The 25,463-nt window shown below is 40.4% G+C and overlaps 1 protein-coding gene across 1 annotated transcript; it reads right to left on the bottom strand.

Moving 5' to 3' along the window:
• On the bottom strand, positions 1 to 25,463 carry ZNF318 (zinc finger protein 318). Its single transcript, XM_039718937.1, is given in 11 exon segments — positions 1 to 2,956; positions 3,353 to 3,471; positions 4,479 to 4,578; positions 5,051 to 5,254; positions 8,427 to 8,713; positions 9,457 to 9,556; positions 11,973 to 13,397; positions 14,611 to 15,238; positions 20,090 to 20,235; positions 25,234 to 25,346; positions 25,349 to 25,463. Coding segments are annotated over 11 exon segments (5,925 nt in total). The 3' UTR covers positions 1 to 268.

Genomic DNA, 25,463 nt, shown 5'->3' with positions numbered 1-25,463 from the left:
TTATAAACGAGATTCCATTTTAATAGCAGAGTGTAGAAAAGAAATTGGCAACAAAATTCACATGAAAAAACATTTTACACAATTAATTATATACAGAATAAAGTATGTGACTGCCTTCTGATGACTTACGTTTCACTTTAGTCAAGTCCTACCACAGAATGCAAAATACACCCAAAAATCTCAGCTGAAACAAAAAGAAAAACAAACAAAAACCATATACATAATCCCAGCTCTGGCTCCTCAAATATTGGGACTGGCTGGGTTTACTTCAACCCATTGGGCTTTCTGCTATGTTTTCAGCAATTCCTGAATTCACCGTAGCTTCCAAACTACCGTCAGGAGCTTCTGTTTGCTCAGTCTTCTTGCTCTGGATGGTGCACATTCCCTTGCCTCCTGAGCCACCCACCTTCCCATGTGTTTCTTTGAGCCCAGGCATTAAAGTTTTCACGCACCCAGAAGCCTGACTTTCTGTGCTGCCTCTGTCACAACTTAGTGACAGCATTTCAACAGTGCCATCTTTGCTGTCCTTCACTTGCACACGTACCTCAGACGTGGGTGAAATGCCCTGCATTTCTAGAACTGGCATGACCACTTCTGTAGTGTCACTATTTGAGGTCTGTGATCCAGGCTGCAGCATAGGTTTCTGAGAAATCCGTGTGCAAATTTTATCTTCACAACTACCAGAAGTCAATGTAACAATATCACTAATCTCTGTTTCATTCACTGTTCTTTCAATGCCCAGTTTTTTAAGTTTACTGGACTCTAGCTTAATGGACGCAATAGTTTCTACTTTTGTGACTTCTTCTGTATTTTCCTTTAAAAGTCCTTCTGAAAGGATGCTGAAACATTCATGTTTTACCTTCTCTCCCAAATTGAAATCAGTGCTTTTCAAGTCAAGCTCTGTTTTCTGGGAGGGAATCTTCATGTGTTTCACATCCTCTGATGGTCTCTTGAAAAGAAAATTATCTAATCTTGCATCAGATCCAGTGTGTCCTAATGACTTTTTTTCATTTTCAGCTGCTAATTCCAGATTGGATCTGAGTTCAGCAATGTTTGAGCAGGTACTGACTAACCGTTCAACTCCCTGCTTCTGGGTTTGGTTATCTAACACTACATGGCCTGAAGGTTTAGGCTGAACTTTTTCTTGAGCTTCTAATAGAGTACTTTTAGTTTCTGTCTGTCCCTCTATCAATTCTGAAGCATCAACCTCATCAGAACCAGAATGAGTTGTGACTATCTGTTCTTTTCCATTACTAGTTCTAGAATTGCCCCAGAGCAAGTCTGGACTATCAGTTTCTGAGTGAGTTCTACAGTTATCATTTAACTTGACCAAATGGGAATTTCCCAAACTTTTAATTTTGTTCTGTGTCTCAGGTAACAAAGTCTTTGCATGTAGGCTATGCTTAGGCTTTACTGCTTTTATTTCCCAGTCTTTTGTCTCTGTCTCCAAGGTACCAGGAATATTTGTGTTTTTAACTGGAGTTTTATTTCCATCTTCCTGTCCAACCTTCTCTTGGACCTCAGTTTTCTGTAGATCACAGAATTCCAGACTGCCTGCCTGCTCTCCACCTCCTGTATCAACACGCCCAATTTTTGCAGGCATCTGGATACCAGAAACAGGGTTTTTTTCTGGTAATTCTGTGACTGAAATTTCTGACAGGGGAGACTGAAGTGATTTCTTGTTCATTTTAGCCTGATTTTCAACAGGAACCAAACTCCCTGTCACTTGATTATTACACTGTGAGGAATCCACATTCTCAGAATCCTCCTTCAACGAGGATGAGCTACTATTTGTTCTGTGATTTGCAGATAAATCTGCAGGTTTTGTCAAGTTAGGGTTTTCTCCATTTGGAAGTGCAGAACTTGCAAGCTTGCTGTCAGCTGAACCCTTTCCACCACTACTGTAGAAAATATCATAGAGATCTTTAGCATTGGCTGTGGCCAAGCAAGAATTTCGTTTCTCTATCTTTTTTGCTTGTTCACTGAAAGTAGTTGAAGGTGGTGGTGGTCTCACAGGCGTTGCCAACATTGTCTGTTCACTTTCAGACACACCTGGAGCTACTTCATCTGCAGGGATGACAGCTGCTGGCTGGACTGCTGGGGGAGGTTGAGGTGGAGGAGGTTTCTCTGCAGTCTGAGAAGACTCATTTTTCTCTGCTGCTTTCAAATCCTCTTCTGAGCCTTTTAAAATTACTTCTTCTCCTCCAAAAGCTTTTGATATGATATCCGGAGGCAGTAGAAGATCTGCATTTGTTTCTTTTACCACTGGCAGTGGTTTGGTGGTAGTTCCAGAGGATTTTATTGATAAAAAGGTGTTCAGAGGTGGTGGTTTACTAACTGTTGCAGTAGTAGACTTCCTGAAAATCATGGTGGGGACTGGTAGATTGGGGAGAATTTTTGTTGGTGTCGGAGTGGAAACAACTGGTGTCCATGGGCTCGTGTGTGGAATAACAGTTTTCCCAGACAGCTTGATTTCAATGGGCTTGATATGGGATTTCACGGGCTGACATTTGTTCTCCTCTTTGTTTCCTTCTGTATTCTCTTCCTTTGGAATAGCTCCTGGAGTTTTATCCTCTCTCTCAGTCTTTTTCCAGCTGAATTTCCCAAAGGAGGTCTGGCTTGGTGATTCCTTTTTCAATTCCTCTTTCTTTTCTTCTTTTTTCTCCTCTGTCTTCTCTTCCTTCTTTAGCTTTACTGTGATACCCATTTTTCGCCCAGAAGAATCCGTTTTGCCTTGAGTTTCATTATTCCCTTCTCCTGACTCTGGGATGCTCTTTACTTCCTCCTTCTTTATTATTTTTGGGGTTTTCTCATCCTTCTCTTCCTTCTGTTTCTCAACCAGTTTCCGTTTCAGCTCATTTTGCCGCCGGCGCTCTGTTTCCAGAACTACAGCCAATCCAGCCTGACGGTCCAGATTTCTCCTCTCTTCATAGAGTGGGTTTTCATCTATGTGTTTCTGTGGAAATAATCAGCAACATTTTAGCCACCATTTTTAATTTCCATGAAAAATAAATAAATAAATGCAGCTCTCTGACAGTTTTGACTTGCTCAGTAAGTGCCATCTCAATGCTAAGAGAACAGGGAACTTCTTCCTACCAAGAAACTGAGGTACTATAAACTGCTAGCAGCAGTGCTGTCACTTTACAGTAGACACATTTCAGCTTCATGCAGATAAAATATCTCTATGTACTGGTGTAGTGGGAAGTTACACTTATTTAGTTCAGTAGAATGTAGTGAAGATAACTTAATACATGTATTCCAAGGAGTTAAATGTCATTCTTCAGGCAAGGAAGACTGAACAAGCAGAAGCTAAGGTAGGGAATGTCTCTTTCCTAGTACATCAGTTACCAACCTTATACTTCTCATTGTGGGGATGACTTTTCACATGCTGCTCTGCTGAGATCTGATCTCCAAAAAATTCATGACAGAGCTGGCAATAATATCCAGTGATGGGAATCAGAAACTCAGAGCCTGAAAAGGCCAAAGAAAATTATCAGAGAAACAAAACCTAATAAATGCCAAGCTCTTAACAAAGTTGGTCAAAGAACAACAGCAAAACTTCCAGTAATGTTCTTTTTGGAACAGTAAATGCTGCTCTCCTTGCAGTTACATAGGAACCACCACTACCAGGAACAAACATGCAAAGTGAAGAAGTTTATTACTATGGTTCAAGATTAAAGTGCTCTTCATGGTATTAAGGTAATTGAGTATTCAAGTAGGTCAACATTTCCCACAGCCTTGATCTATTTTCCATCTTTCTGGTATAGTCTGCTCAAATACTAAATATCTAGCTTATTAAACAGAACACAATTATTTTTGTTGAAGTTCAGCAAGACTGCATCCTTGTGTCACAGAACCTGCAACAGTTATCTAAGACGCTGCAGATTTTTCTTTAGTGGGCACTACAAGAAATATGTAACAGATTAATAAAATGAGTTGATCACTGGCAGGCCTTTTAGACATTTATATTTTAAATCCTATATTAAATTTCAGCTCAGTTACAGTTCCTTCTATATGTCTGTCTCAGATTCTCTGTATCTGCACTATAACAAGTACTCATCAGTCAATTTTCAGGGAGACCTCTGCTAAAAATGTACTGAATGGAAAAGTCTACTACAAGACTGTGTGGAATACTGTGCAAGATCTACCCAAATACTGCCAACTATTGTGGTCATGCTCTGAATTCTAATATATTGGCAAAAATTACTTCAGAACTACACCGAAAGACAACTGGTAATCAAAATAAAAAACTAATCTCTAAAAAGAGAAGAAACCACACTTTTCTACAGTCCTGCTTCAAGACCTTTTATACAAAAACAGTCAAGAAACTAAATAATTTGCCTTTTTCCTAATAATACAGTATCTATATGTGCTCCTATACCAAGGCAAAGTTTTAAAAATTCCTTTCTCTGAACAAGTGGGACAAAGTGCTGGAGGGCAAAGAGGGATGATAGCCGAGTTAATAAAAATTAACATACCTTTGGCAGGAACCGTTATCTTATCAATGCGTTTTATGGACTCTTGTTTGGTCTCGCTCTGGGTCTTCGAAGCCCAAGGTCTGTTGTAAGGATCCAGGGTCTATTTGCACAGTGACAGAGGTATATAGGCTCATATATTACACTAGCAAGGCAAGTACACTTGTCTTTTTCCTTTTTAATATCCTTTTAGAACACTGAACATTAAAATCAACGTGCAAATATTTACAACAACTTATTTTCCTCTCTTTTCCCTCCCACTTTGCAATTTACAATGACAAAATAACCTGTGAAAAGTGTAAAATGTAAATGACCGCAAAGAACAGGTAAACATGTGAAACACAAGTGACAAACCTGAGCAAACTGAACACAGACCCCATTTACACTATTTGGAATACACCAGTAGCTGTACAACTGCTCAAGTCCAACGTTAGGGGAAAATAATTTGCTAAGTTACTTCTTGGGTTCGTTATTACTTCAGGTTCTCTTGTAAAATGTAGTCCTGTGATGTATGTTTTAGTGTTAATATTCACAGCAATATGAAATGCACTTAGTGAAGGAAGCCTGCAACATACCTGTCTGTGTTTCTTATTATGCATGTGTGTGAAAAAGTCAAACATGGTCCCGCAGATGGTATTGCAGTCTTTGCACCAGTGGTTCCCTGCATCATAATATTCATAAATATTGGCCAACTGGAAAGGATGTTTGGAGGACTGTGAAGAGGATTCTGCTGGCTTCGGGCTTCTACCTCTCGATTTTTCATTAGGAGTTTTTGATTCCTAAATTGAACAGAAGGAAACACTTCTCTAAGACAAGGCAGGACAGACAAAATGCTCTAGAATTCAGAACCTGCCTCCAGCAGAAGCCATACACACAAAAAAAATATATCACCTGCTTTTCAGCGCCCAGGTTAACTCCACTGTTTCAGAGAGCTGGTATTGCCGACTAAGATGCTGCGTGGCTGCAGTGAAGAGTTTCCAATAAGGGTCCCAGATGTAATGGCTGGATGGTTGTAGGTAATCAAGGAACCAAATGAGCAAATTCCCTTGGCATGCACCCTTTCCCACTTTATTGGTTTCACATAACAGTTCAAATTTACCATACTAGCCAAACAGTGCCCAGAAGACCTCAAATAGTTCCCCTAGAGGCATTCAGAAATTACTGTAAAAGTAGTTTGGATGAAAGCAGAATGGAAAAGGAAGAAAAATCAGGTGACTAAAAGTATTTAACTCCATCAGTTTTATCGGATTATTTGAGTGTTCCTAAATTCTCCAGAAAACTTATTGTTTAATAATAAAAGAAATATGGTGTTTTGTTAATTACCTAAGTATACAGGGTGAAGGATCTTGTGATTTAAACGTGTGATATTTGCACTTACATTGATCTGTACAGAAAGACGCCATATATTGATATACAGACATTTCAGGACTCTATCCAAAATTAATACTAAATTAAACTTGTAGCAAAACAAATATTATCTGAAATATACCATGAATGAGCCCTCGTAATTTAGATTACAATAGTACTAGATGTATTTTGAGTTCTGAGTTATGTTTTCAATGGCATAAAGTCCATCATATTATCATTTTTCACGGCACTTTGGAAAGAACAGCATGTTAATTTAGCAGACTCGAGTTGGTTGCATGATTTCCAAGTTATTCACTACCAGCACTGAACAAATTTATTCAAGCAGATTCAAAATTGTCAAATAACATCTGCCTTACATTAAATTCCTTAACACCACCCCCCACAACATGCACATGTAAATCAAAGAATGAAGAGACAGCCAGACCACTATGCACCCCACAGATATCCATATCCCAATATAATCTAGTTCTTGGTAGCAGAATAAGAAGTGACCCCAGGAATATTTGCACGTATTCTGTCAGCAAGAACATAGCAGACATTCTCTTGAACAATGAGATCAGCTTATGATCTGCAGGAGGTGCATGGAAGGATGTTCACAATGTCACACAAGCATCAATGTTTATGTTATTTATAGACATACATCTATAAAAATACTATCTCAATCAAAACTTTAAAAAGACAATGCTTCTCAGATAGACAGGTGACAGCCCACTCTTAACTCCAGTTTGTGCATTACCCCAGCTCAAAGATGCCTTTATAATTTGCTACTATTTAGAGCCCAGACAGGGTGATCTGCCTGTTTAGCACAGCAACACTGGCTTCACCTCTGCACTGACTGTGTAACTACAACACACAGACACAGGATTAGCAGCAAGGGACTACAAGGTGCCTTGCAAATAAGCAGAAAGGCAAAGGCTTTTGCCCTCAGGTTGGCAGAGTCAACCAATGTCAGTGTTGAAAGGCCAGCACCATCTTTCTTTTCATGAGAAAAAGTTAATCAGAACTACAATGTGAAGGCTGTGTCCTATGTGCCTACACATGTATGAAAATATTAAATGTTCCAGTCCAGAACTCACAATTTTCCATGTTAAAATAAGGAACTATGAAAAGGAAATCAAGTCATTACAGGTTTGGACAACACAGACAATGCAAATTAAAATAATGAGAAATATATTCACATGTGCCATATCTCAAGAAAAGAAAACAATATACCTTAATGCAATGTAGGACTTAACAAACATTTTTGTCTACTTCAGTTTTATGAAGTGGTGACTGAAGCAAACGATTTGTTAAAGTAAGTGAACAGTAAACTTCAGAAATGTTTCAAGAAACAACAAAAAAAACCAAAAGCAAGTCTATAAATTAAAGTTACCTAATGAGTTCTCAGACCACAATAAAGCATAAGGAAAATTTTACAGGATAAACAGATTTGAGTGGCTTTGGAGGAAATCCAGAATCACAAAATGTGTAAGGTTGGAAGGGACCACAGTGGGTCATCTGGTCCAACCTCCGTGCTCAAGCAGGGTTGTCCCAGAGCACATGGCACAGGATTGTGTCCAGATGGTACTGGAATATCTCCAGTGAGGAAGACTTCACAACCTCTCTGGGCAATCTGTTCCAGTGCTCAGTCACCCACACAGTGAAGAAGTTGTTCCTCACATTCAGCTGGAACTTCCTGTGCATCAGTTTCTGCCCATTGTCTCTTGTCCTATTGCTCAGCACCACTGAGAAGAACCTGGCTCCATGCTCTTGACATCCTCCCTTCAGATAAATTGATGAGGTGCCATTTCAGTTTTCCTTATACCTCTTACCCTACTAATATTTTCCTCTCTGCAAAAATATATATGCTAAGATCGACACAAAATTAATCTACAATTTCCCATTAGCTATTTCTGTTACATATTTGAATAAACATCTGAAAAGCAGGATAATTGATTTCCTGAATACAAGCATAACCTTTCAGATGGTAGTATCCATCCTACTTTCAAAGTTAAATGATCTTCTGGAATGCAGTAAGCCTGTGCTGGTACATCCAGCCCAGAGCAGTACAGACCACACCAGAGAGACCATACTGATGCATAGTGACATTTCTGAAGAGAGAATATCTGTACATAAAAACATCTTATGGTGACCATCATCTTTAAGTCTTGTGATTTACTATCATTACCTAGTGAGAACACCAACATGCTCCCAACTTTCAGAGAGCTTTGCTGCTATAAACACTCCTATAAACATGGTCTGAAAGGCCATGACAGAAATTTTGTGGAGAAAAAAAAAGTCTGTCCTCCTGGCATGGTATTGAGACCAAACAGCTATACACACTCATGATACTGTTCAATCCAACCAACACCTCAGCAATACCAAAATAAAAACAGTAAGTGGTGCTGAACTGCACAAAACCTGAGGGACATTATATATACACTGATGCATTGACTATCACCTGCATGCATCATCGAAGTCAGTGTATGACATGTGGTAACAAATGACATCAAATGATCCTTTAGTAAATGTCTGGGACCAGCTGTCTGCCCAGTGCCCTCTTCTCTTATTAAAATTATTAGCACACAAACTTTTAGACTTTACCTTGTTGGAGGAAGATGTTTTCTCTACGCCTTTTGCATTTTCTGACTTGCTGTTCTTTTCCGAGGAATCTTTAGTTTCCACAGATGGTTTCCGGGGTTTTTCAAATATGTTAATCCCCAGGATTTGTGCTACTTTGTCAAGCTCAGACTGCTTCTTGTCAGCTGCATCAGATTCTTTATGCAGCTCCGCAATCTCCTTCATAATATTCTCTTGCAGTCTGTTCACCTCAACCAACAAGGGGTCTTTGTGTCCGTCCTTCTCACGACGTTTTTTCCTCAACATCTCACCTGAGCCAATCAAGGAAGCAGAAGAGTCAGAAATGCAACAGGAAAACTGACTTTAGATCTGTACAATAATTCCAGCAACAAGTAAAATACTAATACAAAATATTATGGCTAAATCTTCACTGTAAAGATGGAATTGACTCCCAGGTACAGCATCACTAAATCTGCATGATGTGCCTCCATAAGGATTACCATAACACACACCCTAAGAGAGGCACCACAATCCTCCAGAGCATCAATTTATAATCACTATTTCCCTGTATGACAAAACAAGCAAAAGTTAAATTGCCTATTCTAACCTGAAAGTATCATTTTCCAAAGGTGAGGGAATTAAGTATTTACTTGGAGCGAACAAGTTTTAAAGACACAAAAAATTAGCTCTCTTGAGAGAGGACTTTTCCATCTCCAGATAAGATTCATGAAAAATTGAAAGGCACAATAACATCTCCAGTCACTATTTCTCACTTCTTCTAAAGAAGCACTAAAATGCATAAAGTACAATTCCTTTAGCTTATCAAGCCAAGAAGATGCAAGAGCAACTGTCTGCTCAGATTTTGATGTAATTGATCTTAATATAGTAACTAGGTCACTGCTTTTTTCAAGAGTTGTGCATTGCCAGGAGTATGAAAATACATTATGGACTATTCTTATTTTGGTTCTCCTCCTCCTGTTAGATACCAGGACTTGTGACACATCCCAAGGGGGAAGGAAAAAGCAGGGGCAGGGAGGGTGGTAATGCACTTTACCTTGCTGTTTACGAAGCCTGTCCAATTCAGTCTTGAGATAGTAAAGCTTCTTCTGCCGTGCTTCTCGATCCGTCTTCAGTTTTTCTCTCTCTTCTATCACCTAAATAAATTGGAAGGTGTCTGGATTTTCTTCTCTTCACAAGTTAAACAGTCTTGCAAGAATAACAGGAAGACCTCAGCTTTCCAGACACAGAACACTGCTCGCTATTCCCAAAACGTTCTTGAGTATTTTAACACAATAAATACACCTCTCCCTCTTTATGTGAGAGTAACTGTATTGTGTGGTCATGCTTCAACCCAGTTTGTGGGCAATTTTTTTTTTGCTTTTGGGCAGTGTATTCCTCTAACTGCCCTGTTTGTTGCAGCACTTCCCAATGCCCTTAGGCTCAGCTGACTATCTTCTACAGGGCTAATCAAGATCAATGACAAGTAGCTGAAACTCAAAACTCATGCAGAATCTCTACAGCTAGCATGCTCCATCAGCCCACACAGCCCTTCACCTTGCCTCCTGCTTCGACTCTGGCTCATTTTAGCTGTTAGGTTTTGCTTCAGTCCGACATAAAACATCAGGATGAAATTTGTTTCTTGTTCAATAAGGTAAAAACAGTGGCATGAGGAGCTCACAAATCCTTTTTTCACTGGTTTTCATTGATTCTCATAGAAGGAAACAAAGCAATATGGTAAAATGAAACCTGGAAAGGTCTTTCAGTTTCTTTTCCAGCTTCATTTTTCAAGACACAAATCTCAGTTTTGTTACCTTCACAAGGCTCTTAAAGATTACTACAGACTCCTCCCTTAACAAGTCATCTTGACTTCCCTAGACAATCATTTCTACGACAGCAATGCCAATGTTGGCAGGATCCCTGAATCCTTCCTGAAGTAGTTCTATCAACACAGTTAAGCTACATCTTAAACAACATAAGAAGTTTTTTTATTATTATTTTGGCTTTGTATGCTTTTTTTATCATCAAAGCACCATTCTCTCCTTCTGAGCTTTCTGCAGCATGGGGGCATCAAGTGGAACATCCAAATTTTTATATTCCAAACCATCCCAGCAAAATACCAGCAGACTAAGCCCTAGAAAAAGATTTCTGTAGTGCAGACAAAGCCTCAGAAGTTCTACCAAGATGCACAGATGAGCTACCAAGGTTTGTCAGGGCAGGAGAAAAGCACACACCTTTAGCCAAGAGAGCTCTTCCAAACATATTAAATTTCATTAAGAATAAAATTTCAGCTGTTTCAGCTGAAGAAATTATTTTTCCTGCAAGAAGTGGAAGCTCACTTATTTGCTGACATAGCACTTCATACAAGTGAAGAAAAGGCTCTTATAATAAAAGATGATATTGCAGCCTCAACACCTAAAGGAGGTTTGAAAGAAAAATGGGTACAGATATTTTACCAAGGTCTGTAATCACAGGAAAAGTGGCAGCAGTTTCAAACTAAAAGAAGGTAGATTTAAACTAGATATAAAGGAAGCATTTCTTTACAATGTGGATGGTGAGGCATGGAAACAGGTTGTCCATAGAGACTGTGGACTCTCCAGCCCTGAAGTCTTCAAGGCTAGGTTGGATGGGGCTCTGAGCAATCTGGTCTAGTGGAATGTGTCCCTGCCTATGGCAGTGGGGCTGGAACGAGATGATTTTTAATTGTCCCCCCATACCCATATAATTCTATGCCCTTATTTTCACAACAAAGACCAAGTGGACACCAGTCTGAAAACTCAAACAACTTTTGGGAATCAACCAGTTCTTTGACAATTGTGTAACTACAGTTTCCTATTTTAAAATACATTCTTCCCCACTACTCTCTAATTATTGTACAGACCAAGATAATTAGAAAAGAAAAACACTAACATGTATTGCCTGAACTGGTGTCAGAGCCTCCAAGTAGTTTCCCATAAATTCTTCTTATTTTGTGATTTTTGTAAGAGAATTAATATAAAGGTAGAGGGAAGATTGTATGTGATGGTGAATGATGATATCCTTTAGTATGTATTTAAGAATGTCTAATACAGGTATAACCATGGTATTTTGCACAATATAGCATGTCCAGATGGAGCCTCCTGTGTTTCAGTGACCTCTTGTTCTGCCACTGGACATCAGTAAGAAAATCCATTTCATTTTCTTTACACTGTCCCTTCAGATTTTAACATATCCCCAGATATCTTCAGGTATTTCAATACCTAACTCTCAGCAGAATAAAGCCAGGCTGTGGCCACCATGTGTTTTCTCTGTAAGATTTTGGCTGGATCAAAGAAATTTAACTTTGTTTTTGATTTCATCTGTTCTGCCACAGCCAGTGGCATACAACTTTGGGAGATTTAAAATGCATTTTTTACAGGTGTCAGGGAATAATACAGACAAATGCTTAGAAATCTTTAACAGAAGTAAACTAGGTCAAACTATTTTTAAACTGGAGCAACTCAGAAAAAGAAAGGTGCACCTGAAGAGAAAAAGCTGCCACACCACCAATCATGCAATCCAACACATTCTGAAGTATCAGAATACCTCACATACCTTCTGCTTTTGAGCTGCCCGATTTTTTTCATCCGACATCCTTTCTGAGGTATTTTTCAGAGGGTGTGATGACAGACGAAGGGGTGTTTTGGAATGAGAAGGAGTGGTAGGGACTTGAACAAGCACAGAACCATCTCTTTTCACATCAGGAACATCCTTTCCCAGAGAGACTGTCTCAATCACCCGGAGATTGGGACGAGTGGGGTTTGCTGACATGGCCATGGTAAGAAGACCATGAGCTTCTGGTAGCGTAGGATTAGGCTGCTGGGCAGGGGAGTACATGGGCCATCCAGAGGCTGCATATGCCATATAGTGCCCATATGCATCATATCCTGGAGGAGCCATTGTGGGAGAGGCATAGTTTTGGGGCATTTGAGCAGCAGTGTAGTGGGAATAGCTGGGAATTTGGTACTGGGAAACAGAAGTAGGTGTAGGTGGCAAACTAGCAGGGGTTGGTGGAATTGCAGGAATGAGAGAGACAGAAGGAAGACACTGTTCAGGTGCAGGTAGAGGTATCTCCTGTCCCACCAGCTTGTCCATAGCATAGTCTGGTTTCTGAAGAGAGGCTGCATCTTTAGGCTGCTGGAAAGAGCCCGGGGGTGACGCTGAGCGCTGCTGGCCGGACTCAGGAGAGCGGGTGTCACTGCGGCTGCGGCGCAGCTCCCAGGCGTCCAGTCGGCGAGTGTCCGCAGAGCGGCGCTCCGGAGAACGAGACGCCAGCTTTTTGCCGTGAAGGCGCTCCTGGGTACGAACGGCCAGTTTTCCAATTTCAGCAACACCAATGTCAAGTCCAATGGTTTTGAGTAAGTCGTGGATCTTTGCATACTCTGCGTTTGGCTCTTCTAAAGGATCCATCTTGACAGCTGGAGCAGGAGAAGGAGGTGGGCTCATTTTCTGTATTATTATCTCATTGCCACAACTTACCGGGGGCTTCTCTATGGGGAGAGATTCAGTTTTGGTCTCTTCATCCTCATCACCATAAAGAAATTTCTCTTCGTCCTCAATGTCAGGAAAGCTACGCCTCCTCTTCTCCTGAGCACTGACAGAATCAGCCATCATGCCCAGAATTCGGGAGAAACCACTGCCATCCTGACTGGCCCTCTCATGAGGCAGCAGGAAGTCAGTATGGCGATCAGTGGGCTCTGCCTTGGGTTCTACTTTTTCTTTGTGACTTAAGAAGCTTCCGAAGTTCTCTTCAAACACCAAATTGTCTTTGGGAGGCCCAGAGAGTGGGTTCCACTCACACAAACCTTCATGCAACTCCTTGTCTGAAGCCTCCACAAGAGAGCCTTTGTTAAACCGTTTGAGAAAGTTTTCCACTTCAGAAGCAAAAGGAGCTATGTTGTTGGTCTGGGGCAAAGAAGACTGACTAGAAAGAAGAGGAAGATCCTTGCTGGGGGCTGGACTGCTTGAAAAGCTCTCGGGCTGAAAGAAAGAAGATACTATTTACTTCTAAGGCACTATGCACTTCACAGAACACAAGAACGTGTTCATTTCTCCTAGAGTTCACAGCTGAATAAAAGTGTTAGAAGAGACAATATGCAGTTGAAAGAGAACACAAAAGATTACAAACCAAGTTGCCTGATGATTCTGGAATGCCATGTCCAACAATGAATACTTATCTCAGAGAACACAAAAAATCAATAATATTTCATGACTTTTTGCAAGCGTAAGAACTGAAATTTTTAAATTTAAATCCTGTTATATCATTTTGGATATGCTTTGAGTTTAGTCATAGTCACATAGGATTTCAATACCTTAAGTCAGATAAAAACTACTGCACTGGGGTTAGTCTCAGTCACTTCTTCAGATATTCATAATTAATGCCATATTAAATACATTTCCAGCAATAGGTATGGAATGGGATGCTCAGTATCTGAGCACTCCTGAGATAAATATGTCACTGTCAAACCAACACTGATCAGTAAAACAGGCAAATCAAAGTGATGTGTTAAACACAAAAAGCCAGTTTATCACAGTAGTCACAGCCACTTATCTGTCCATTGCTCTAATTTTGAGAATCAATTGGTATAGGTTTGGTACAAATTAAGTAGGGCTGATCCCAGCCTATAGTTCAAAGGGAAAAATAAGGAAATCTAAAAGTTGTTTTCAAACAGAGGTACTGAAGATGCATTAGGCAGTTCTCTAAGTCTATAAAGAAACAAGAAAGATACACTGTGACAGAGGAAGAGCTTCAGTCAATATCCTAACTGCCTGTGGTACTATGTGAGAGCCAGCTTTTCTTTGAAAGGTGGCCCAGATCTCTGCCTCATGGGTTGAATTTCCACAAAGACATTTTATTCTGTCTAAGACTATATTTATTTATTTATTTATAGGTGTGTGTATATATATATATATATGGGTGTGTTTGTGTGTATATAGATAGATAGATAGATAGATAGATAGATAGATAGATATAGAGGTGTGTATATATATGATTCCTGCTTAAATGCCATAACCATTTAAAGTTTCTAATGCATTTCAAACTTATACCACCTTGCAGAAAGATACCTGTCTTCTTAAGGAAAGGGAAACAAAGATTTGGCTTTCCTATTTTGGAAATCAAACTAACATTCTGTATCTTGAAGTAACTGTTTTGAGAAGTAGAAGCATGTAGACAGATACACAGAGACCAAACCTGAACAGCAGACTCTACTTCCATCTCTACTCGTTTCTTCAAAATAGATTTTTTGGGCATGGGTGGAATTTCTTCAGGCCTGTATGTGTACCGAGGCTCAGGAGTCTGTAATGTGTTAGTCAAGCCAGGGATCGTGTAGCCACTGCCTGAAATATCATGATTCAAGTTTCGACTGCGCTCTTCTTCTTCTCTTTTCCTCCTTGCACGGTCAAGCTCTCGGAATTCTTCATTCAGGTATGACGGGCTCAGGCTTCTGCTACGGCTGCGGCTGCGCCTGCGGTAGTTTCGTGTTCCTGATGAGAAACCCTGATGCTCTCCACTCACACCATGCATCTTCTCATCCTTCTCATACCGTGGACGCTTTATTTCTCGTCCCCTCTCCTCTGGCCTCAGTGGGTAGGGGGATCTCCTGAGTTTGTCGCCATCCCTGTCGGCTCGAGGCAGCTCCTCCCGACGGCCATAGTGTGGACTGTACTCTGGCCGGTGCAGGACGTCTCGGCTGCGGTAGTCCTCGTCATGCCTCGCAAGGAAGGGACTCGACGGCTGATCCTCATGAGCTGGGTATCTCTCAAGGCCGCGAGGACACGTGAGGCCTCTAGTGAATATTGGACCGTCAGCCACATCATCCCTGCGTGAGAGAAACAGAGAAGTACTTGAATCAGATTAAACAAAGTCTTACTCCTACTCAAGGGTAAGAAATTTCCAAACCAGTTTCAAAATAACATCTCCCTTACTAAACAGAACCAACATTTTATGTACTTAAAATGCAGGGTGGAGAGGGAGAATTATTTTTAATGGTATTGTACATCCTGTCCTAGGAAGTTACCTGCAAATGCAGTGACACGAACAATTCAACTCAAACTGAGAAATTAGAGCCTTGAAAAATTGATAGGACGGATTTGTTTCTGTGAATGTGAGAGACTACACATTTTAAAAACCCTTTACTATCATATTTCAGACCACAATCCCTTTCCTTGCCTCTCCCAGTAAGATGTCGAGGTCAGATTTCCTATGAATTATTCAAAGTTTCACACTGGCAAATGCAACCAGATCCTCTTTTTATCTTCAGCTGTTGACAAAGACCACAAATTCTACCAATATTTTCTTTTGCAACATGATATGCAGACAGCACTGTCACTAATCACATGAACCCCATAACTAAAAAGAAGCTCAGTTTCTGTATAAACCAAGGAGATTTAAGTGTAATGGTACCATTCTTCTGTGCCAGCCCCTGCATTATTACACATAGTGGATGTGCAACTGTCACAACATCAGAATAACCAGCTTCTTCTCTTGGAGTATCTACTTTTGGACCAATTCCTACAGACGCCTACAAATAGGGGTACTGTTTTAACTAAGGCCTTTTTCCTGATGCCTAAAAACTTTTCTGGGACTTTTCTTTAGATAAGGCAGAAACAAACCAAACCACTTTAAAAGCTACCAGCTGCTGGTTTCACTCATTGATATTTCAAAATTTAGCAAGACTGTCCAAGAAAGAAAATGTGCTCCCTAAGTGACATCAATGAGACAGAAAACTCTTTTGTGAGTGAATCAATTTGAAATAAACTATGTATAATGGCCTGAATCCACAAAAATCACCTCCTCCTACTCTAAAAGGTCCCTCCATAGATTTGAGAAGGGACAAATCAAGTCATGCCAGAAGACACCTTCAAAAAAAATCTGCAAATAAATTGCAGTCCCAGTTTTTCACTACAGACTAAAGAATAACAGAGATGCACAGACTAGGTGTTTTCCCTGGCTATTTTCATAGTTTACACATGCATATTTAAGAACAAAATCAACACAAAACTTCACTTTAACTTGCATCATTGCAAAGCATTTATTAGATACTTTATCAGTCCAACACAACTTATAAAACAAATCTGGTATGCACCTGTACCCATTGTATTATGTGGTATCTTTCCAGTTTTCAGCAAACTACACATATCCACCTCCTCCAAAAGCACAACAATATCTACAAATAGCTAAATTAATTTTCATAAATAAATGTTGTTTTCACAACCTACATAAAGGTACGTCTACTCCCAGTGGCACATTTTCTGAGAGCCTGATAAACCTGTACAAGCTGCATGGATACATCTGATGGAGCAATAGCTGTGTTTCACCATACACCTTCAGCTGATTTTTGTGCAAATAAAATTATTTAGATGCATGTCTGGCAGCTGTCACCTACAATTCAAACTGACTGCAGTGACAAAGCACAAGAATTTTTAATCACACTTTGGAAAGAAAGGAACAGCAAATCTACTAAAACTAGCAAGACATTCCAAATACACTTTGAACAGCTAAAATGCAAATTTTAAACCTGAAAATTAAATACAGCTGTGGGAAAAATGATTACTTGCCTTACAGGATTCTTTGAGACATGTTTTCTGTGCATACAGTCCTACAGAGTTACATCCCTCTTAATTGGTTTGCATGCTCTCAGCCAGTGATGTCCACTCCCAGCTACTGCATCCTCAAGAGAGGATACAAGTGGTATCCATTGGTATTGTGACCATCCCAATTCCTTCACCAACAAAGAACCCATGAATCACTGGGATTTGCAGTTTCAGAGATGGAAAACAGACCACAGGCTACACACACATGATGCCTCAGAGACCTACAACTAGTGTAAAGTAATTTACTTTTTAGCATGTTTATTCACATACACAGAAATAGAAATAAAGAGTGGTATTCTGCTGCCAGCAATCAACAGGACTCCACTTTAATACACAGTCTTTGAACAGGGAGTCAGATGAGCTGTTCATATTCTAGCCAACTGTTACTCTTGATATCATGCCAAAAAACACTATTTCAGAGCACAGCTCAATGCAGACCAAGTCTCTGCAGTGATTTGGTCTATCTTTTGTATTAACCTCAGATGAAAGAACTGGTGGGATGCTCTCTATAGCTTGTGCCAGCTCAGACAGTAGTAGAATGTCTTAAAAATACTGAGAGCCTAACAGATGGAAGATGGGGAGAGAGAAAAAGATTTTATTTTTCACTTTGACAGACTGAGATTCTGGAAGACAAAATAACACTTATTGGTCCAAGCAGGAGACTGAAGCTGCTTAGGTGACCTTGAAGACACAGAGCAGCAGCATTCAGTGTGCCTATTTAGACATGTGCAGGAGACCAGCTGCCCTAGAAACATGGGGCAAGTTCTTACAGATGTTTTAGGACAGACCTGCATGGGAACACACGCCCTTAGAAAGCCTCCTCGGGTATCCTGAAAATCCACTGCTGCAGGAGACTCTGAAAGCCTCCCTGATTTCCCTTCTTTGGTATTTTATTTCCTTTATAGACTAATGAACCTCTCCACCATCCCAAGACCCTATAAATTACAGAGAATAATGTGTCAAAGTGATTGCTTGAAATATAATAGTAGAGTAATAGCAATAATAGTAGAGTAGTTAGCAAAAATAGCTGAGAATAACTAAATTCAGAATTATTTGCTCCAATTACTTCAAAATTTGAAAAGACATCTTCAGGATACCTTTTTTTTTTAAATTAGAATGAGAACATATCACATGAAAAATAAAAATGTGATATGAGCAGTAACAATAAAGACCATTTTACAGCCCAGTGAGAGACATAAAGTCTACATACCAGTACCAGGGCAGTCTCTCAGAGAAAGGAAAAAAATACATGATGAAAAATACTTGATAAACAATGTCCTTAATCAAAAACCAAATATCTTTTGAAAACAAATAAAATGGTTAGCAGTGTGGAAACTTAGAATTCAGAAGTAGTACCTAGATGATTTAGGAAAAGCTAACAGGTGACTTAGTCATCACATATTTTAAACTTCTGAACAATGGGCATCACTCAGAAAAGTGCAGCCTGCACAGATTAGACAAAAAAAAAAAAAAAAAAAAGCAAATGTAACAACACAAAGTTCTTGCATACTTACACTACAAATACAAGGAAGTCACTTAAAGATTAAAGTCTACATGGTCTCATCTCACTTTATCTTCTTCTAACTCATCTGTCACTTTAAAACCTTCTCTGGAGTCTATTCTTACCATTCTGTTTCACATCTATGGGTTCTGTAACAGAGAAGTCAACTTTTGTGATTTAAATAAATCACTCTTATATTAAATAAACTGTGCTATACTTGATGTTACTCCTAACCATGCATCAGGACCACAGAGCAGGTTAAATCTAAAATCTCTCTCTAAAACCTGAGAACATGAAGCAATGGGACCAACACCACCATCCCCTGTCCTCAAATGCTCCTTGCCAATAATTTGCCAGATAAGTGCCAGTTCCCAACATATCACTTCCTTTTCCTTCCAACCATTGTACTCTCCCTGAGCATACACACTCATTTCATTTACAAACTGCACAGGGGATTTACAAATCAAACACTGATGACAGGAGAACTGAGGTAAAGGCATAAAAGTGACAGTACCAAAAACCAAACTCTCATTTGGTTTTCTACACCTGCTGAAACTCAGCTTTACACCTGAGAAAGACAGGAAATTCATTTCTTCTTCTCACTTCCCTCTCTCTTTTTTTTTTTTAACAGATGATGATATTTGCATCAAAAATGGAAGTGGTAATGATTTTTCCTGTGCTGGATGCTTATCTCTGACCTGAAAGTGCAACTGTATGCTCTGGGACAGAAGCTATGCCATCTTTAATTCTGCAATTCAAGACAAAGAATTATTTGCACAGTTTTCCGATTTTCTTTCTTTCGCCAGATTATACTGGTTCTCCTACTGAAGGCAAAGAGTTCCTAATTGTATCTACTAATATTTACACTTCACTGTTCACAGCAGTGAAGTATTTTAACACAAAATAATTCTCTCCATTAACACTTTCTCTCCAATTTCAGTCAAGGGATCCTAAGAATTCTAACATTTCCTTTATAATGTATGAGACTGTCTGACTATATTCTTCTGCAAGGTTTTTAAAGTCAAAATAATAATATCTTTCAAGGTGCATTAGAGTTTTTTTCCAGACTAGTCTCAAAAATCAGGAAAGTAGACAATTTCTCCCAATAAGTGAGGAAGTTGAAGCTTTACACTATCCTTATACTAAACAACCTTCCTTTCAGTAAGGACGAGGTAGGTTCATAAGAAACAGAAGGTGACTGGAGCAGTGAAATGTCAAATAAAGTCTCTCCATGTGACATCCCACCCTTAAGGGGAAGGAAGTACCCAAGGGATTGACATCACACTCCCTCCTGCAATATATGACGTGCACGCTTAGTTTATATGGGATTTAGAAGCAGCTGACAAAAATTAGAGAAGAAGTCTCTGCCTGTGTAACTCCAAACAGAGACTTTCATTCAGGAATTCTCTGTATCACAACTTGCAAGAGGCTGAGGGAATATTCCTGGGAAGCACCACTACATGCTTACCCTCATTCCCTAGGCATTCAGTGGGCTAATGGGATGTTTGATCTCAACCAGCAGAGCCCTTCCCACGCTGTTTCACCCAGGTGAATCCCCAGCTGCAGAGGAGCATACCTGTCACTCAGGTTATCAATTGGCGAGCCCAGTCTGTCGGGCAGCCTCCTCCGCTCCGGCGTGCCGATGCAATAGCGGTCATTGCCCACGGTAATCCGCAAACTGTGCTCCAGGGAAGCCTCCGAGCGCAGACTCGGTGAGCGCCTCTGTAAATCGAAGAAAGATGCAAGCCCATCAATCAGGGGATTTTCATCTCAGCTACAGAACGGAAAGTGATTCTGCTCTGCTTAATAAATTCGACTTGGGGGGATGGATCAATTACAAAATCAAACTAGAAGAACAACTGTTCCAAATACTTCAATTCTATTTTGTTACTAAAGGAAGGGGAGGGTACTGACTGCATTCAACTTCTCATCCCAGGTGCTGATAACATGCTCTATATTTAAATTATCTAGAAATTTTCAACTCAAAAAGACATTTCATAAAGCACCATTTTGGAAGATATAAAACCAAAGAGAAAGTCACAAAGTCCCAAGTTTGCTGCTGTTCTCCTTTCTTTGTAGAGAAGAAGCAGCTAAATAAACATTGCATAAAAAACAGTGCCAGGAATTTCTGAATAAAGTGTCTGGATTTCTGGCCCTTTACAACTTTAGTAACAACATGAACCAGTGTAAACAAAGATTTTCCTAGCAGTGATGTTTTTAACAGTTTTCCTCACCTCCTGCTGTTTTCATCAGAAAAGCACAACATAATACTAAAAACACCAATACCACTAGAAACCTTCTATAGGGTCTAAAATTCCCATTACCATTCTTGAAAGCTGGCAGAGATAAACCAGAGTAAACTAAATAAAGTTGCCTCTGTAAAATCTACAGCAGAGAAGACCTAAGCTCACTGCCTCTGCACAGACCTTCCTTCATACACATACACAGTACACAAAATTTACACAGTGATTTACCATCACTGGTAAATTATGTTTAACTAGTTATGCCCCACATTCTTCTAAAATATAGCACTGGAGTACAGGACTGATCAGAGTTAAGGGGAGATCCATAAAAAACAGGTGAGACTGCCTAAAGACAGAGATACTTGATTTGCTTTTTTAAACCAACACAATATAGAATTCTGCCTAACACGAAGCAGTGAACCAGCTTCAGTTCTGCCAAACCAGTCATGCACTGCACACCACTTTCACTGCTGAAAACGGCAGTAGCAAGCAGCAGGTGCACTGAATTGTCCACATCCGCCCTGAGAACATGCAGTAGGTTCAGCTCAATCCTCCAAGGGACCAAAGGAATAATTTCCATAATCTCCAACAAAAGCAAAAGAATGCCTTTACAAGTTTAGCTAACAAAATCCACTTGCAGTACAAATCTGTACTAGAATCCATTGTGCATACAGCTTTATTCTAAGGTAACATATCAGTGATTTCTGTTTTGTTCATTATGCTGAATCCCAGCATTTATCAGAACATATGTTAATGACTTTTGAAGACCAACTGTCTTGTCCAGCACAATATGATCCTGCAACAGCCTGGATGAGATACAACATATTCAAGATGCATGTGTCTCATACAAACACATCCTGACTTGGGCCCATTGTAACACTGAATTCTGAGGGCTGCCTCAATGAATTACAATCTTCAAGGCCACCTTCTTGTCATCAAGACTGTGGGCACACAGATGACAATCACCTCCACTGAAGACACAGAAGTGATGATTACATCCCAGAACAAACTCTGGGCAAAGGAAAGAAACAGTTTACATTCAGAATGATTGGGATGTTTGGATTGCTCATGACTGATCTATACAAATTGCCCAGAGACGGCCATTATGGTGGCAAATATTTGAACTTCATGATTTTGTAATGTATTTTTTTGAACTGGAGAAGTTCCACTTTTAAAAGGTTTTTGTATCTGGAGCACTGAATACCACCACTAGTCATACCTATGTGTGCAATGCACCACATTTTTCTCCCTTCCTGTTCTGCCACCTAAACCACAGTTACCACTGCCATATTACTGAACAGGTTGCATACCTGCTTGTCATTTCTCCATCCTCTGTTGACCCCACATGCTCCAGTCCTCTAATCTCAGCCAATTTTCTTACAAGAAAGCAAAGAAGCTAAAACAAACCTTTAAAAAGAACAAGCACGCAGGTCAGCAGGGATAAATAAAAGCAGCACGTGTCAGCCTTGCAAGAACAAATAAAAGTCTGCCAAAATCTCTCACTGTAAAGCCCTGACCTTCCTCTCCTCAATAACATTTCTCAGTACTTGCCCCAAACCTTTGCTGTCATTCCAGTGTTCTCCACAATCACCACAAAGTTTTCCTCAGCTATTAAGAAACTAACACTATTCCTACTTATAACACCCTATACATGGCTCCACTGCCAGCATCTCAGTTATGCACAACAAAATGTGCAACAATGCTGTAACTTGGAAATGCATGTACTCCATCTCACAAATAATTATACTTTTTAAAAATCACAACAACAACAAAAAAACAACTCCCAGAAACAAGAAAAATTAGTAAGAAATCTCTAAAGCTGCTGTAGGATAGGGACAATAACCTGGAACTTGTACAAAACCAAATTATTTTCTCCATTTCAACCCCATGCCCTTATTCCATCAGTGTCTTCATTCTACATATTACATCTCCTACCCTTATGCACATACTCCCCTTTCAAGTCCTCTTTTCTTGCTGCAACCTAAATTCCTCTTCCTCGGGCTTCTGAATTCATGTCCTTTCAGTGACAGCTCCAAAATCCCACTTTCTGATATATTTGTGTAACTTCCCATATCTTCACATTTCGTATTCTCAAGCTTCTGAAGGGAAGAGAGGGTCTTAAGTCATAAAATCCCAAAAATTTTATTAAAACTTTACCCTAACTAGTCATGATAACCCAACATATCTGCTGTCTGCTCTGTTTCCATCATATTTAATGCCACTCTTTGGAAAATGACAGCATAATCCCAGCTTTATCTTTCTCTAATTAACACTACTTTTGTAAACAGTACTTTTAAAAAATAAAACAAACCTACATACGTATTTTATGCTTTGTAACATCACTTTTGAAGAAGTAGTGTCAGTTGTCAGTCAAACACCTGTTGGGGGACAAAAGCTTCCAGGGAAAAAAATGTGGATGTTTACACTCTAAGAATTACTTACACTGGGCTTTAGCAAACGCAAGAGTCAGCACAATATAGGTTGAAGAACTCTATTTAATTGTCTCAAGATCTCTTATTGTGACAATTGCTTCCTACAGAAGGGTTTTCCTTAAATGCAGTAATCCTGTAAATAAACAAAAAATCCATTTGGCTCATCAGTACAGCATCAGCTAACCTGCTAATGCCTAATTTCTAGGAGAAATAGTTTTTCAATTCTTCTCTGAAGTTAGAACAGGCAAGAAAAAATAATTAATCTGTAACAATTTGCTGAGGTGACTGATTTAACTTGAGCCAGGAGGGTGCAAAGTAACACTAGAAGAGCAGCATTTGTCAAAAATAATATTAGTGTAAAGTGGACGTTTTTGGTGGCCTTCCTCCCAATCAATGAGGGAGTAGGAGGCTTCTAGCAAGACTCCTACATCAAATTTCTCAAAGTCTAAACCACCAACAGTCAGCTCTGAAAGTTTTGTTACAGCAGCACAGGTTTACAGGCTATCATGGATACAGTGAAATGGGAGACTGAGTGATGGTGAAGTCAGTTTAAGAAAGTTCTGTCCTGTATCCCAGGTTTCCACTCACCAGTTGTCAACATGCAACTGTCCATCAAGCCAAACACATCATCAAACATGAATTTACATGAATCAGACAGAAAAACATTTCCTTTTTAAAAACTACTTATTTTCATTGTGGATATTATTAGTAATGCAATTTGCAAGGTTACCATTCAGGAAACGAAAGAGGATGGAGATAAGGGTGAAATACCGCATGAAAACAACTGGCCAGAGGCAGGTTGCTTAGCCTGGCTTGGCTTAACAGTCCAAGACAACATTGTCTTCCTGCATCTCCAGGGCAACTCACCTTTCAATAAGAAATAACACCAATACCTGAATTTTAATGCCACTACAATCACCCATGACCTATGGCTGCAGCTTCAAAGAAACGCGGTAAGAACCTGTATCACCAGGAGAAAGGGCAATCCCCATTCTCCCTCGGGAGTCCCACCAGGAGATGAACCAGCAGATAACACACTTTTGCTGGACCGACTTTCAGCTACATTGTTCCCTCACATCAGCCCACCCCGCAACTCACAAATCCAGGCTGAGCACAGGGGAGAGGGTTGAATATCCTGCAAAGCAGTGGGAAAGGAGGGGGTGCCGTTCTTTGCACTCCATGTGTCCTGGATTGAGTGACCATGCAACCACTGCTTAGGGTACCCCAGCAGGGAAATCTCTTCTTCCATGGTAGTGCAAATGCACCATGGACTTATTACACTTAGCACAGCTCAGAGTCACCAGACACAACAATCACTGCACCAAGGAGCAGGAACAGAAACCTAAGTCAGCGAATCCCACTCACGCAAAAAAAAAAAAAAAAAAAAAAAAAAAAAGTCTTCACACTTTGATTTATTACGAAGGTGCCTGCATCCAAGATGCCATCCACCACAGACACCAAAACAGCTTCGCATACCCAAGTCAGACTTTGCCAAGACAAAGTGAGACGACTGGAATACCCTGTGCACAGCCCCGACTACAAAGCGGTGCCTACCAAAGAATACCTCTCAAAGATATAAATCAGTATCAGCCCTCTTTGTACGCCCGCCGTGACAGCAGGAAGAATTCAGACAAAGTACTCATTCAACATGCTATCCAAAAAGTTGTATTCGCATAAGTTAAACGATATTTATGCACTAACAAAACCCAATGTGTTAAATTGAGGAAAATGCCATCCTCTGCCTTAGAGAAAAGACAGCATCATCTTCCAACCTTCTCTAAAATGGCTCTAGCCAGTAAGACAAATAAAAATGCAATGGAAAAAATGCAATTAAAATGCAGTGGGAAAACATCACTTAAAATGCATTTTTTTCCCCCATTTGGCTCTCTAAGGAATAGAGGGAAATTGCGGCTCTCCCTCCGCACAGGGAGCGCCCGGGGCCGGTGTAATTTGCAAGGACCTGGCCGCGCCAGCTCTGGGGCTCTGACAGCCCCCGGGCGAGGGGCAGGCCCGCCCCGCGCCCCCCGGCGCTCGGCAGTATTTACCCGGCTGCTGCCGCCGTCTCCGTGCTCGCTGCCCCGGCGGCCCCGGGGCCCGCCGAGCCCCGCTCCTCCCGGCGGCGACGGCAACCTCCGGCTGCGGTGCGGCGACGGGGACCGCCCGGCCCCGATGCGCTGAAGCGGGAGGCGCGGGACGCCGACGAGCCGCCCTCCTTCAGCCGGTGGGAGGAGGAGGAGGACGAAGGGCCGGAGCGGCCGCTGCCGGAGCGGTACAT

Source organism: Passer montanus, unplaced genomic scaffold (genome assembly GCF_014805655.1).
Source record: "Passer montanus isolate IOZ18808 unplaced genomic scaffold, ASM1480565v1 scaffold40, whole genome shotgun sequence".
Classification (NCBI taxonomy): domain Eukaryota; kingdom Metazoa; phylum Chordata; class Aves; order Passeriformes; family Passeridae; genus Passer; species Passer montanus.
This window is presented reverse-complemented; position numbering and strand designations above follow the sequence as displayed.